General features: G+C 42.5%; 1 protein-coding gene across 1 annotated transcript in view; it reads right to left on the reverse strand.

Moving 5' to 3' along the window:
* Positions 1-14,537, reverse strand: part of mapkapk3 (MAPK activated protein kinase 3) — a gene marked incomplete at both ends in the record, with an annotated part of 37,748 nt that extends 23,211 nt beyond the window's left edge. Inside the window, one exon of the mRNA XM_080728179.1 lies at positions 14,166-14,537. Coding sequence (XP_080584305.1) covers positions 14,166-14,537 — 372 coding nt within the window. The remainder of the gene's footprint in view (positions 1-14,165) is intronic.
* Between the last annotated feature and the right edge of the window lie 1,956 nt (positions 14,538-16,493).

Here is a 16,493-nt window from a genome sequence, read left to right on the forward strand (position 1 = left end):
GGTGTGTGACAGTGATGGATTTGAACCCCTGCTGGGAATACATGATGCAACCCTGACTAGTGACCACCCTGTGACCACCTCTGTGCACGTCACGTGCAACTCACCCATGCACATTATGCTAAACTAAAGCCTCTCCGTTCTGCTCTCTCGTAAGTTAGACTAGGAGTCCAGGCGGAGCAAAATGTCAGTGCTATTATTGCAGGAATTGACACTAAGGCCCACCTGCCCCCCGGCAGGTAAATAAAACCTTCGGGCTGGTCAGGTTGCCCGACCAGGCAAGTGCTTGAAAGGGGACGCAAGCGTCTATAAACACAGTACGAGATATCTGTCTAAACACCTAAATATGGCCAATGCGCTCTGTCTTCTGGTCTGTGGAAATGTAAAATAAAAGCACTGTTAACCTATAATGTGCTGTTTTCACTTTTGCTACACTTAAAATATATAATATAGGTGTGAACCTATAGTCATATTCAATCATAACTATGTAGGTATTTTGATAAAGATTTAGGTACGGTATGATTTTGTTTTTCATTTTCCAATGGGCAATTTACTTTTCGGCAAGTGGGCATAACCTTTGGGCAAATAGAAAATTGATAATCTATACTTGCCCGACGGGCAAGTGCCTCTGAGACCTTAGTGTCAACTACTGTACTGATACTGCAACAATCCGTAGCGTTTATGTGCTACCCAGGAGGATTCAAACCCAGGTCTCTCGTCTTGAGTTGTGTGTGCCATGATGGAATCCCCCGCTTGGCCAGGGGAGATATTGTACGTATGAGCTTCAGGGAGTACTACTTGTATAGGTTTCCTACGGGTCTACATGTCCTCAGGGAGACCGTCTCAAACCACTGCAGAGGTACCAGTCAAATTGTAGTAACATACCATACAGATTATGAATCTTATAATATTTTATTCATTCAAATAAGTAGTATTGCATTTCTTTTGAGAGTAGGACTACAGAACATGTCATACAGGGTATCTCTTTATAGGTCAGAACTATTAACAAATATGGAATACAGCGGCAATTAAGCAGCTGAGAAAATACCTATACTTGATAGCATAAGCTTACTGTACGGGGTGTTAATACAGTACCATTTATATATGCCCTACCCAGGGATTTGACTCCCTCCACAAATGTCTAAGGATAAGTAGGGAGGTCAACTGCAACCACCACTGTTGTGTTAGTTTAGTTATTGTATTTCTATAACTGATTACACAAATTACCTGATGAAATGTTCGAACCATCGTCTGCTCAATAAAGTGATCCTCTCTCTACCTTTAAGCTCTGCAGTTATCGTATTTCGACCATACAGATTGGTCAAAAACATTGTTTATTCATTAACCAGGTTATGGATGGCAGCTTTAACTGAGTTAAATCAACACTTAGGCTTTTGCTTTGTGAAAAAGAGGAAGGACGATGATGAGTTGGATTTAAAGGCAGGGTGTTAAAAGTGGAAGTTGAGAGCTTCCGGTGGCCTACTTATTCTGCACTGTTCTTTATCACTATAGTGACATACTGTTATGGACTTATTATCATAGTGACATACTCACTATGTGGAATTATTATCACTATAGCGACATACAACGCACTTCTGGCAAGTCATAGAAAACCCATATCTTTATGACTTTAATAAAATTGGACAGCACATACGAGCCGCGGCTCCCTTCATTTCCTGTACTGACAGAGAATTGCCTATAATAAAAGACAGACGCTTTGTGTAGATTAATAATATGTATGTACACAGAGAGAGAGAGAGAGAGAGAGAGAGAGAGAGAGAGAGAGAGAGAGAGAGAGAGAGAGAGAGAGAGAGAGACACATCTTTTTGATGGACTCATTTCAAATGCAAGGTATCACACCACACAACAGTGGCTAGAAGCACACTTATCCTTGATGTCCCTCTCTAAATCAATCATTGCCGTCGAAAGCAGGGGTTTTCAACAGGGGGTCAAAAGTAGTTCACTAACCACTATCCATTTATACGTTGGCTCTTCAAATAGCCAATAGCAGATCTAGAAGCTCACAGCTGTTGTAGATCAAATTATCGAAAATGATTTTAAAAATGTATTTAATAAATCTTCCCTTCTGGGGGTCCCTGGTGCAAAACCTATTCAGTTTGGGGTCCGCAGATGTCAATTTGTGGGTCCTTGATATGAAAAGGTTTGAGAATCACTGGTCTAAAAACCAAACCAAATCTCTCCCTTGTTAGCGCCACAACACACACAAACACACACACACACACACACGCACACACACACACGCACACACACACGCACACACACACGCACACGCACACACACACGCACGTCGCACACACACATGCATGTGCAACACGTATTGACATATGCCTGCACAACTTGTAAAGATCGTCACTTCTTTTCCACAAATCAGGGCTTGGCACCAGCAGGGCATCAACCATAAAGTGGCAAGGCGTAAACAATGGAATGATACACAGCAGAGCAGTAATAACTGATTTACAACCAGTGGTGGAGAGTAACTATTGTAAGGTACATTTACTCAAGTACTTTACGAAAACACATTTGATTTACTAGAGTATGTCCATTTATTTATACGTTATACTTCTACTCCACAGCACCTCAGGGGTAAATATTGAGGTTTTTACTCCGTTACAACTATTAGCCATATTTTATAACTTTGGCTATTCAAAAAATAACAGATATACAAGCTTAGAGCATGTCACTTCATGCTAAACTATAGGAGCTTGTAGATCCGCTATTTTTTTTTTAATCGTGAACATCTTTGAATATATCTATTTTTAACGTTTCTAACTGAAATATTTGCTTCTAGGGGTCCCTGGAACAAAATATTTTGCGATGGGGGTCCGCGGCCAAATACATATTGACATGACAAGGTTTTGAGCACTACTGATATATAGCAACATACTGTACGTTTATCAGAAGACTGATTTAGAAGACATTTGTAGAATCGGCCTCAGGTCTAATGGGTGAAGCAAAAGCTCTGAGTGTCACCACAGCTCTGCCTTAGTGAAGTTCCACTGGGGATGAAGAAAAACAGCATTTAGCTCACAGACGTACTGTAGATCAGTGCTGCTGACAAGCGTGATCCGGTGTGATTCATTTAATTATAATTGTCTCCACCAGCCGAAGGCTGAGGGAGAGTATGTTTTCCCCTCCGTCCGTCCGTCCGTGCGTGCGTCCGTGCGTGCGTGCGTGCGTCCGTCCGTCCGTCCGTCCGTTTGTCCGTTACCAGCTAATCTCCGGCGCCGTTGGCCCGGTCGCTGCCAAACTGTGCACACACACTCCCTCGACACCAATTCAGAACCTCTGCCCCAAATATTTCACATGGGCCTGTTCTAGCGCCACCAGGAGGCCGACTTTTGCAAAACTAACTTTTGCCAGTACTCCTACAGATTTTGTCCAAAAATCACGTAAATCAGTAGACAGTATCTCTACAGTCATGTGATCGACATGGATGTGTCAGATTTTCCATATTCCATCCTGATTGTCTAAAACTGGCTTTCAAAGTTTGCAGGATTGGTCAGTTTTGAATAAAATGCCTGAAATCCTGAACGCACTGTGCGATTTTGGTGAAATTGTGCATGCACATTCCCAATAGGCAGAGGAATAAATGCCACTTAAGAAAAATCAAATCAGCCTCATGGTGGCGCTATAACAGGCCGATTCATGTTTTCACCTATAACTCCACCGATTAGTGTCAAACTTTGTATGCGCACTCCTTAGAGGCCACGGTAAAACCTTTTCCCTGCATTTTTTACATCAGCCTTTTATAGCGCCATCAGGAGGCCGACTTATGTAAAACACATTACATGCCTGACCTGGTGGAGACCTGTGCTCGGAAGAGCACTGCTTCTAGTTCTATATCTGTTATTTATGCCGGTAATAATATAGCATTACTGGAGTGAGCCAGGGATCCCTGGTGATGATAGCCTTCCACCAAAATGATAAGAACGTATCTTTCCATTCATTTATTAATCATAAGTCATCTTCTTGTGGCTGGTTGTTGTCTCCACCAGCCGAAGGCTGAGGGAGAATATGTTTTCCCCTCCGTCCGTCCGTCCGTGCGTGCGTCCGTGCGTCCGTCCGTCCGTCCGTCCGTCCGTTTGTCCGTTACCAGCTAATCTCCGGCGCCGTTGGCCCGGTTGCTGCCAAACTGTGCACACACACTCCCTCGACACCAATTCAGAACCTCTGCCCCAAATATTTCACATGGGCCTGTTCTAGCGCCACCAGGAGGCCGACTTTTGCAAAACTAACTTTTGCCAGTACTCCTACAGATTTTGTCCAAAAATCACGTAAATCAGTAGACAGTATCTCTACAGTCATGTGATCGACATGGATGTGTCAGATTTTCCATATTCCATCCTGATTGGCTAAAACTGGCTTTCAAAGTTTGCAGGATTGGTGAAATCCTGAACGCAGTGTGCGATTTTGGTGAAATTGTGCATGCACATTCCCAATAGGCAGAGGAATAAATGCCACTTAAGAAAAATCAAATCAGCCTCATGGTGGCGCTATAACAGGCCGATTCATGTTTTCACCTATAACTCCACCGATTAGTGTCAAACTTTGTATGCGCACTCCTTAGAGGCCAAGGTAAAACCTTTTCCCAGCATTTTTTACATCAGCCTTTTATAGCGCCATCAGGAGGCCGACTTATGTAAAACACATTACATGCCTGACCTGGTGGAGAATGGACCATGGCAGGCTTGCAAATACAATACAGGCCTGTGTTTTTCATGAAGGTAACAGTCAGGAATGGGACGATAATCGTTGTTATTGTTTATCGTGATAAAGAAAAACATATTGTGGTGATTTTAACTTATTGTAAAATTGTCCTTTGTCATATTTTAGGATGAATTAGCTTTTGTTGAGCTGCAAATTCAGTATACCAATTAAACCCTCTATACTCAAAATAAAACTGACCAGTAAAGAATGCATTTGATACGATCTTATTTCACTCTACTAATCGATTTGGCAAAAAATAGCAGATCTACAAGCTCACAAGAATATTTGCTTATCGTGATAATATCGTTAATCGCAATTCATTTTGTCACAATAATATTGACATATAATTTTCACATCGTCCCATCCCTTTAGTAACAGCAAAATACCTACTGATATACAAGCCAATCTACAAGCTCACACAGCGTCGCTTTGTAGATACTATTTTCAACACACTTTTATACTTGGAAACCTGTGAAATGGGACATTCTGCAAACTTAGTACTTTTACTTTCACCACTTAAGTATATTTGTATGCGAATACTGTTGTACTTTTACTCAAGTACATTTTTTATTCCAGACTTTTATTTGTAACTGAGTATTTCTACATTGCAGTATTGATACATTCTACTTGTGTAAAAAATGTATCAATGTATCAAGAACTTTTTCCACCACTAGCTGCAATCTATGAAAGAGAAACGTGATTTGGTGCAGCCTATAATGTTGACTCACTCAACCCGCCATCTGAATTGATTCACTCATTCTCTTACACAAGATCCCTTTGCAACCACATTACCAAGGCACACTTCCACCACTCCGCAGTCAGTCCAGAGTCACGTGCTCTGATTGAATAACACCACCAACAGTCTGAAGCTTCACAGTCAATGGACACTTATCAGCTCAAAGCTCTCAGACTGATTAACCTCTTAAACCATTTAAGACCTGAGGCCATTCTACAAATGTCTTCTAAATCAGTGGTTCTCAACCTTTTCAGGCCGCAACCCCCTAAATAATCATATTTGAGCTGGGAACCCTCCACCCTGCACAAGCACTTGGAATTGGAGGAGTTGACATTACATTTAGTTTGACTTGATCTATACCAAATAGCAGATCTAGATCGTCAATTTTCACAATTTCTACCTCTAATATTTGACGATTCTACCAATGTTTGACCAGAGGTCCGTTTACCGGTGAGTGAGAAAACAATGTTAACATTTAGCTAAACATCTGGGGACCCCTCAAAATAATTTGGGGATCCCAACCCACAGGTTGAGAACCACTATTTTTTATTTCTGAAAAACGAATATTTCTATATCAGTGGTTTTCAAACTTTTTCAACCAATGTGCTATATATGGCTATATATGGCTATATATATGGCTATATATAGCTGCCCTGCTCAAGGACCTGCTTAGACTGAGCATTCAGAGGGGCGAACCGAGGACCTTCTGATTCCCAGACAACCTCTCTACCTACAGGTATTACATGTTTTACACACCACACCCAGTCAATGCAGACCTCTTCAAAACAATGTTTTCTGACCCAAAACCATCTCCAATCAACACCTTCTTAGACCGTGTAAACAGAACAACATGGCTAGATTGGCTACTATCCATATGATTAGGTGGTGGACATGGATTGGGTATGTACTCCGTACAGACTACAGAGCAGGACAACATCACCCAAACAAACTGCACTTCACTGGACAACAGACAGTACACGTAAAAGAGGCCGACCCAAGAACAACTAACAAGGACAGTGGAAGGAGAGCTGAAGACCCTGCATCACACCTGGGGTTCTATAAAGACGGCGCTGTCCCAGTGGAGATCCATTGTTGCTGCCCTACATGCCAGCTGGCATAAAGGGCAGTGACAACGGTGTTGCCAGTCCCAGGGTCTGGGGGACAGACTCCCACACACAGCTAAATACTTTAGCTATTGAAAAATAGCAGATATACAAGCCCACATCTGCTTTGAATATATGTATTTTTAGCGAACATTTGTAACTAAAGTTTTGCTTCTGGGGGGTCCCTGGAACTAAATATTTTGAGATGGGGGTCCGTGGACACATATATAACATAACATAGTGAATCCTTGTACCCAGGTCCCAGAATTTGGTGCGACACCCCTGGTCCCAGGGTCTGGGGGCCAGACTCCCACACACAGTACTACCACAGACTTCTGTCCATATTAGATAGTCGGGGGATATCTTAAAAAGTCCTGGAATAAATTCCTTACCAAAACATTTCTTCACCAATGTGTTTGTAAAGGTGTCTAGTAACACATCTCACAAAGACTGAAATTCAGTTTCCCTAGGAAAATCTTTGACAGCTAGGGTAATTCTGGGTCTCATTCACTCACTATACACTATACTATAGGGGAAAAAATCACTCCCAAAAAATATGCTTTAAGTGGGATGTGAGGGGTCTTACTAGGTGTTTTCAATTATTCTGTTTCCATTGCAAGCATTTGTTTTGCACAAAAAAACATTCATTGGTCTAAAAACAGCCCATAAAATGATGGTTTAGTGATGAGTCATCACTTTTCACAGTGGTATGGGGGTCCATTTCTAGCCCAAGGAATGTTTTTGGTGCAAAACAAATGCTTGCAATGGATTCAGAATAATTAAAAACACCTAGTTAGACCCCTCACATCCCACAGCATATTTTTTTGGGAGTGATTCTTTCCCCTATACTATAGTATAGTGTATAGTGAGTGAATGAGACCCAGAATTACCCTAGCTGTCAAAGATTTTCCTAGGGAAACTGAATTTCAGTCTTTGTGAGATGTGTTACTAGACACCTTTACAAACACATTGGTGAAGATTTTTTTTGGTAAGGAATTTATTCCAGGATTTGACACTAATTCTAAAGATATCCCCCGACTAGGGAGAAGGAGGGAGACACACAAGCACATAAAGAGGACTCTTTGTAAAGCAAGCCTTCCCTGTGGCATCAGTGAGACCTGTGGACGGAAGCCACTCACCCAGCCAGGCATGACATTAAAATGGAACATTCACCTGCCAAATATGAGCTGGTAATGGAATTACTGTAGCAGTGAATGGGGAGGGAGTGCTCAGCCTGAGCCTGGGGTTCTGTCATGCAACACCGGGCTTTCCCAGGTCTACTCTGTGGCCAGTTGGACAGGAGAAGTCCAAGGCCAGAGAGAGAAAGGAGGGACCACCTCCAACGGCCATAATCGAATTACATCAAAGACGATTTGGCTTCCATCCAGGTCTACTGCAAAGTGGATTAAATTTATATGCCATCCATTAGGTTTAGCACTGAGAGAAGCATTTAATTATGAAGTTTGTCTTATGAAAATGAAATAAAATATAACACATAGCCAACTATGTGCGACATAGCCAACAGTACAGTCTCCAAACTGAATTTCTGGTGTCTGTCTGGGGACTGCCCCATGGTCCGACCTCCCATTGGTCCGAACACCTACGGACCAACGGGAGCTACTCATCAGTGTCGGCAGGTTAGCTACTCACCAGTGTCAGCAGGTTAGCTAATCACCAGTGTCGGCAGGTTAGCTATACTCACCAGCGTCAGCAGGTTAGCTACTCACCACCAGCGTTAGTTTTACTGAGATTAGGGTTGTGGTTAAGGTTAAGTTTAGGTGGTCGGACCAAAGGGAGTTCGAACTAAGGACATGTTACCGTCTGTCTACCCCCAAGCACAGCCCAGCAAAAGGCACATAACACATAAATGGGAAGAGTTGGTTGACTTTGTTGAATTTGTTCTCCCCCTCAACAATACTACCATGTGTTTTATGAGGCATGGGGTGAATGAGCATTCAGGCAAACGAAGGGAACTTTTTATGTTGCTGGTCTTCAAACAACAACGCCCTTAAACACATTCCTCTGAGTGGAAGGCAGTTTGTGGCCAATGCTAAGGTTTAGGCTATGAGGGGTCTGGGTCAGCATGACCTGCATGGCCACTCTTGGCACTTTCAGACAGTCAGAACCGACAGTCAGCATTAATTAAAGAAGTGCTCAGACCTTTTACTTTAGGTAAAAGTAGAATTACCACAATGTAAAAATACTCAATGCCTGAATTCAAGATTTACTTGAGTAAAAGTACAAAAGTATTGTCGAGGCGTTGTGAGCTTGTAGATCGGTTATTTCCGGCAAAGAGGTTTGGTGTAGAGGGGAAAAAAGAGCAGACTAAGTACAGAGTGAAAGGTCAAGTTCGGTCAAGTATTGGCGGCTTAAGTGGTTAAATATCTGAAAACACAAACGTATATGGATCCAAAATACACTGATGATTGTGCTGTCAAACGATTAAACTATATGGAATCTATGAAAAGGTTGTGGGGGTCCCTGCTTCATCTCTCTCTCAACTAAGGGGTCCTTGGTCTGAAAACGTTGAAGACCCCTGCTTTACACTATTGGCTATGGGTTCTGTTTTCATTCTGCCACCACTATCAATCCCACCCTGTTTGTATGTTCCCATTTCCTATCACAATGTCTGTCTCTCTGTCTCTGTCTCTGCCTGTCTGTCTGTCTCTCTCTCTCTCTCTCTCTCCCAAATAAGGCCTGAGTGTGCAGTTCTGGTTGTATTGTGACACTATTGCTGGCTGGTTCGGGCCCTCTGATCCAGTTGGGATTATTGCATAAGCCAGTAAATCTCTCTGTCTCCGCTCTGAGCTCTATACTATAGCACTAGCATTGATGACAGGTGATGACAGGTGACAGCATGTGTGTGTGCAGTAGGGGTGTGTCCAAACTGTCCATGTGCTGTGCCGTGTTTGGCTAGTATTTGCAAACTTTCTCTCGCAAAACTCTGTCGCTCCCTATTTCTACTCGTATGAGTACGAGAGCTCAAAATGTGAAATACCGGTTCTTCAGTGTTCTTTGGGGAGGGTTGAGGTGTTATATGGCAATGGTTCTCAACATGTGGGTCGGGACCCCCAGGGGGTCCCCAAAATGAATTTGGGGTGGGTTCCCAGTTAGCTTACTGTATGTGCAACGTTGTTTTCTCACTCAACGGTAAACAAAACCAATATACTGAGCACGACACCAACGCGTGACTAAAAGTATAACATATTTACATGTCATGTTTATGACTGGATGTGACCGGGTGACTGGGGGTGGGGTGTACCTCAACCCTCATCTCATCCAATAGCAGCATGACTCCCCTGCAATTCCAGGAAACCAACTTAAAGGGATATTTCACTTTTGGTCATTTTATTGTCTAATCGGGCTTTTGTGACCACCCCTGTGGTGTAGCCACGGGTGGGCCTGACTAGGCCTAGGCCCACCCATTTCGTTTTTGTGCCCACCCAAAAATAAGGAAAACATTCGCGGAGCGGTGCGGCGCGGCTATCTAGGAAGCAAAGAAAGACATCACAGTTTGATTTGATTTCATAGTTTAGTCAATTATGAAGCGATTTTTAAAATTAAAACGTCTCCATATTGCTTGGGAAGTCCACTTTCATGACAAATGACTGTATTATGTCCCTGTAAATATTTAAATGTTCGCTATTTTAAAATAGCCGATGTACAAGCTCACATCTGTGCCTATCCACATTGTGCCAGGCCTAGCCAGTTGGTAAATCCTGGCTACGCCCCTGGACCACCCTGGACAGATTTTAAGTTGCTTGATTCAGTATTGTTCATTTTTATCAGACACGCCCCTTCCTAATACACACCCATTGTAACTTCAAACTCCATTTTAACCTTGATAGATTCATGACCCGTTCTTCTTTCTGTTGACTCATACTACCCTCCTAATACGTGAGCTGGCTGTGTTTTTTTATACATTTTTCTTTGTACAATAAAGAATGATTCGAAATAAATGAAAAAGGTTATCGAAAAACACAGCCAGCTCACGTATTAGGGGGGCGTCAGGAGTCACCAGAAAAAAGAATGTGTTTTCAATGAATCTGGCATGGTTAAAATGGAGTTTGAAGTTACAATGGGTTTGTATAGGAAGGGGCGTGTCTAATAAAATATTAAATATCTAAATACTGAATCAAGCAACTTAAAATCTGTTCAGGATGGTCACAAAAGCCTGATTAGACGATAAAATGACCAAAAGTTGTTTTGAAAGTGAAATATCCCTTTAAGTCCAGGTGCAGAACACACACACACAACTGCATTCAGCCCACGTGGCCAATGAGCCACTCTCCCACTCCAACACGTGCATTACTAACAGAAACACCACTAAACCAAAACAGGAACCACCATCACTCACTAGGAGACATATAGCCTCCCAAGTGTATATATTTACACGAACGCATGTTCACACGCACGCACACACGCACACATGCACACACATACTACTATCAAGACCTCCACCGGATGTTGTCAGTCTGTCTGTCAGTATGTCTGTCACATGTCACACGTCACCCTTTTGCCCTACTCATATCTCCACCACCGTTGCCCCGATCCATGCCAAACTTTGCACACACACTCCTTGGGCTCATTTCTCACATGGCCCTCTTCTAGCGCCAACATAAGGCCGATTCTTGCAAAACACATTTTTGGACAATGCTCCTAAAGATTTGGCCCTAAAATCACGCAAAGCGGTACACAGTATCTCTACAGTCATGTCATCAAAATGCATCTGTCCCATCTAGCGCCACCATCTGGCCGATTTTTTTAAAATACATTTTTGGATACTGCTCCTACAGATTTTGCCCTAAAAAAAAGTGGTACACAGTATCTCTAAAGTCATGTCATCAACATGGATCTGTCCCATTTCCCATATTCCCTCCTGATTGACTACCATTGCCTTCTAAAGTTTGTGCATGCGACTTGCTGGATTGTATATGCTGGATATGCCGACAGAACAGGGACCTTCACAACTAAATGCTTAATTAACACTTAGCCTTAACCTGAACCTGAAGTATCCCTGTTAGCCACGAGGGGAACACCGAGATGTGCCTCACCTTCCTTTAGTTTAAAGGATGTGAAACACTGGGTTCTTTCAAAGCTGACCTGAAAAAACACCTATCAGGAGACTACAAGGGGAAATGTGATTCCCCATCTCATTTGTACACATAGTGTTTGTATTTGTTGATGACATGTATTATTGTGTTAATTATTTATGCATTCGTTGATGAACTGAATACATAGGACCACAATTGAAACATTAATGTCTTTGTACCACGTGCTGTGCTGTTTACATTTATAACTAATAAAGCATTCAATCAATGCTTATTACATTCCATTTCTTTTTAATGTAACAAGACAATCATTCTGATAGGCTGAGGACATAGGCAATAAGACAGGATGAATCAGCAGTGTTAGGAGAGTAGAGTTTGCAGAAACAAATAAAGGCAGATATACTGTACATACATGACACATTTGTTTAGATGACGTATAGGCAGCTAAAATGACTTATAGGCAATTATATGAGTGTCCAGCATCCCCTTGGTGTTCATTGTTGAGACACGTGGCTCATCATCACACAATAAATAATGATAACAACTACAGCAACAAGAATCTGCTGTATAATCATGCCATGTGCAGTGATTTGATCATGCAATAGCATATACTGAGTCATTGTGGAAAGTGTGACACACACAAAACACAAAGTGACAGGCACACACACGCACGCGCGCACACACACACACACACACACACACACACACACACACACACACACACACACACACACACACACACACACACACACACACACAGGGACGTGCTGGGCCCCTGATTCAGCCCGGGAAAAGACTTGGAGAGGCCCTCATCGATTTTTTTCGCCTTCCGGACGTGCCGCGAGGCCCCAAATACTAACCGATGAACGGTTACTGTGAATTTAGGTCTCATCATTCTAATAAAGAGAGTCTAATGATGTCGTCTGTCCAGGAGTAGTCAAGGAAGCTAGCAGTAGTGGGCCGGTATTCAGATGATAGACTAGCCAGTGGGGCCAATGTGATGGCTCTGTGGGCTGCTGCTACTCAGCACTATATAGAGAGATCTCTCTCCATAGCGCTGCTGTTATTCAAAGATTGGCCATTTCAGATCATGAGAGACGAGCCAGTGTGCCAATTATATGAGTTATATTCACTTTGTGGGAAGTTATCCGGCCTTTCCCAATGTCCAGCACGTCCCTGCCCTGCACACACACACACACACACACACACACACACACACACACACACACACACACACACACACACACACACACACACACACAGAGGTGGCTCTAGCCTCTGGGAAGTGAGAATACACACTTGAATAAGACATGAGTTCACTGTTCCTCCACCGTCACATTCTTGGCATGTAAAGAGGAATCTGATAAGACTGTGAGAAAGGTCAAAGTTCTTGCATTTACAGTAATTTCCAACTAGGTGTCACATGTAGGCTATAGCGGTTGGTACACAGTAAGGTAACTTCTCAAACACATTTTCATGTCAAGGACCAACACATTGATATGTGTAGCCCTATCTGGCAGCAGAGACCCCTCTGAATTTGAGCCAGGGTGGGACCCCCTAAAATGATTTGTAAAAAAAAAAAAAAAAAAAAGAAAGAAAGAAAGAAAGAAAGAACACAAAAAAGAGAAGAGCCAGAGTGGGGGTACCCGGACCCCACTTTGAGAACCATTGTCAATACAGACTAGGCCTACACATTACTGAAATAATTAAAACACAGCTTAGCCCTTTTAGCCTACTCTTGTTGTTGTAGTCTAGTAGCCAGAATGTGAACCAAGACATTTTGAGTACCCTAAAGTTTTATGTTAGAAATGTTGAGTATGGGTCCCCAGCATGTAAAAACCACCGGATGCTAACTTGTATATGTTGAGCAATTTTCATAATCAGCCACTAAAGTTGGTGTCCCATTAACTTTACATTACAGGAAAAATAAGCAAAAAATTAATCTGCTTTAAGTAGCATATGAGGGGTCTAACTAGGGGTATTTCATGATTCTGAATCCATTGCAAGCATCCGTTTTGCATGAAAAACATTCCTTGGGCTAAAACGGACCCCAGAAACATGTGAAAAGTGATGATTCGGCACTTTTCATCACTAAACCAAGGCCGATTTTTCGCCAAGGAATGATTTTCGTGCAAAACGGATGCTTGCAATGGATTCAGAATCATGAAATACCCCTAGTTAGACCCCTCATATGCTACTTAAAGCAGATACATTTTTTGCTTATTTTTCCTGTAATGTAAAGTTAATGGGACACCAACTTTAGTGGCTGATTATGAAAATTGCTCAACATAATTATACAAGTTAGCATCCGGTGGTTTTTATATGCTGGGGACCCATACTCAACATTTCTAACATAAAACTTTAGGGTACTCAAAATGTCCGGGTCTACAATGGGGCTCTATGGGCTGGCTACTAGACTATTGTAGCTAGTCACTCTCCAAAAATAGGGCATACAAGCTCACAACTCGTGGCAAGCTTCTTAGATCCCTAAGATCCGCTATTGGTATTCAGACCGCGTTGAAGGCTAAATAGGCCTACTGTATAGCCTACCTTGAGAGCGCACTTCTGCCCGGTCTTCTTGTTGGTGCACTCCAGAACTTTGCCATTGATCCCCAAGCCCAGCACCTGACTGGAGATCTTATAATCGTCCGTCACCGCGTTGCGCTTTATCTCCGGTTTGGGATAAGCCGGTGGGGAAGGCAGCGGGAATTGACCGTCCGCCGCCGCAGGGTCCGTTCTGTTGACGGCAGCAGCTGATGTGAGCTGGTTGTCATTATTATTAGTGGCAGCAGCGGTGACAGCAGAGACCGGCTGTTCCTGCACCTCTGTGGCCGCGGGGGAGTCGCAGTCGTCCGGCTCTGGTTCAGCCTTAGGAGCCCGTTGCGATAACGCTTTCTCATTTCCATTCCCATTTTGTAACATGGTAATAATAAATAAACACTGGCGGTGTGTCCGTTATAAAGTGCTCCGGCGAGACGGGAAAGTATGACTAAATGACTAATAGCCTATAATTCACCAAGTCAAACGGTCACACTCTCGCTGCTTCACTGCCTTGCCGTGCCGGTAATTGTTATTACGCAAAGCAGAAATGAGTCCTTGGCCACCGCTGGTGGTGCGCGCGTCTGTCAGGCTGTCCAAAATCCAGAGGACTATTATTGGCTTATCACATCATCCGCAACACACTTCAATCTAATAATGAAACTGGAAATACCACCTCTTCAGCCTACTGTGGCTCTCAACTTTACAAATCAACTATCCATAATCCAGAAAATGTGATAATTGCCATTAAAAAATTCCAAAGCCGTCCTCATGGAGACTATAATGGCCAGTTCAATAAGTTCAGCTTGTTGTGGAGGTGAGGATTCCTCCTCTGTGTGTCATTTGGTTGTTCACAAGGTTTGTGTATAAGCACCACCCTCCTCTAGTTTAGACCTATTTATTTCACAACCGGACGACTGTCACGGCCTTAAAGGCGCAGAACAGATGCTCGTGTCTAGGGCAGTGGTTCTCAGACTGTGGGTCGGGACCCCCAGGGGGTCCCCCACATGATTTTTGGGGGGAGCTCCCAGATGACAGTGAAGTGACAGACTTTTAAGACCTTTTCAATACAAAAAAAGAAAAGAAAAAATAAATAAATGAAATGAAATTTAAAAAGTCCATTAAGGCATCAACACTGCTCAGGCCTGGGGAGGCTCAGTGTAGCCTGACAACATGTTGCGGCTTCAAGCCCCATCCCGATGGCCTGCATGTCACTTCCCATCTCTCTGTTGTGAGCTTGTATCTGCTATTTTCACAATATGTTAGTATGTGTGGAACTGAGTCAAACTAAATGTAAAATTCCAACTCCTACACTCAAAGTGCTTGTCAAGGTGGGGTGGGGGTCCCCAGTTCAAATAGGATTATTTTGGTAAGGTCACAGCCTTAAAAGGTTGAGAACCACTAATTTAGGACTGCAATCATAGATTTTCTTCATCAGAGATTGTTCTATACATTTTTTGATTAAAGGATCACTTTGGCCAATTTTCAACCTATCTTGATATTGGTTCGCACTAATGCTCATTATAAATAATGTACCAATTTTGTCTACTCGGTCTGTGTCTCAAGAGGATGGCTGTGGACAGTTCAGAAACCCGCCCAGCATGCAGTGACATCATTGGGAATCCAAGATGGTTTTCTATTCCTGAAAAGTTACTGTGTTGCAATAGAAGCCATTGTTCATGCATTAATAATACATTACAAATAATAATAATAATTGAAAGGTTGCCAAACCAGCCGATGGTGTCAGGCAGGTCTCTGAGCAACCACTCTGAGACACAGAGTGAGTAGACAAAAATGGTACCTATATGACCAATTATATGAACATATAAGCACAAAGAAAATGGGTGAAGTGGTCCTTTAATGGAATTTGAATTTATATTTTTTATACTTTGTGTTACAATAGTGTATAACACAAAATTAGTGAAATGCAACGTGTTGTGAAGCGTATACCGCTCCCCCCAAAACACACCTGGCCCCATTTCTTTTAACAGACCACTCGCCTCCGGTTCTTGTATTTATTAGAAGTTTAGGGTTACAGTAGGTATAGTTTTACTGAGGTTAAGGTTAAGGTTAGGGATAGGTTTAGGGTTAGGTATAGTTTTACTGAGGTTAAGGTTAGGATTATGGTTACATTATAGGTTTATGCATATAGTTTTACTGAAGTTAAGATTAGAAATATGGTTAGGTTTATGCATAATTTTACTGAGGTTAAGATTAGGAATATGGTTAGGTTTATGCATAGTTTTACTGAGGTTAAGGTTAGGAATATGGTTAGGTTTATGCAGTTTTACTGAAGTTAAGGTTAGGGATAGGTTTATTAGGCATAGTTTTACTGATGTA

This window comes from Nannobrachium achirus, assembly GCF_963921795.1.
Source record: "Nannobrachium achirus genome assembly, chromosome: 6".
Lineage (NCBI taxonomy): Eukaryota > Metazoa > Chordata > Actinopteri > Myctophiformes > Myctophidae > Nannobrachium > Nannobrachium achirus.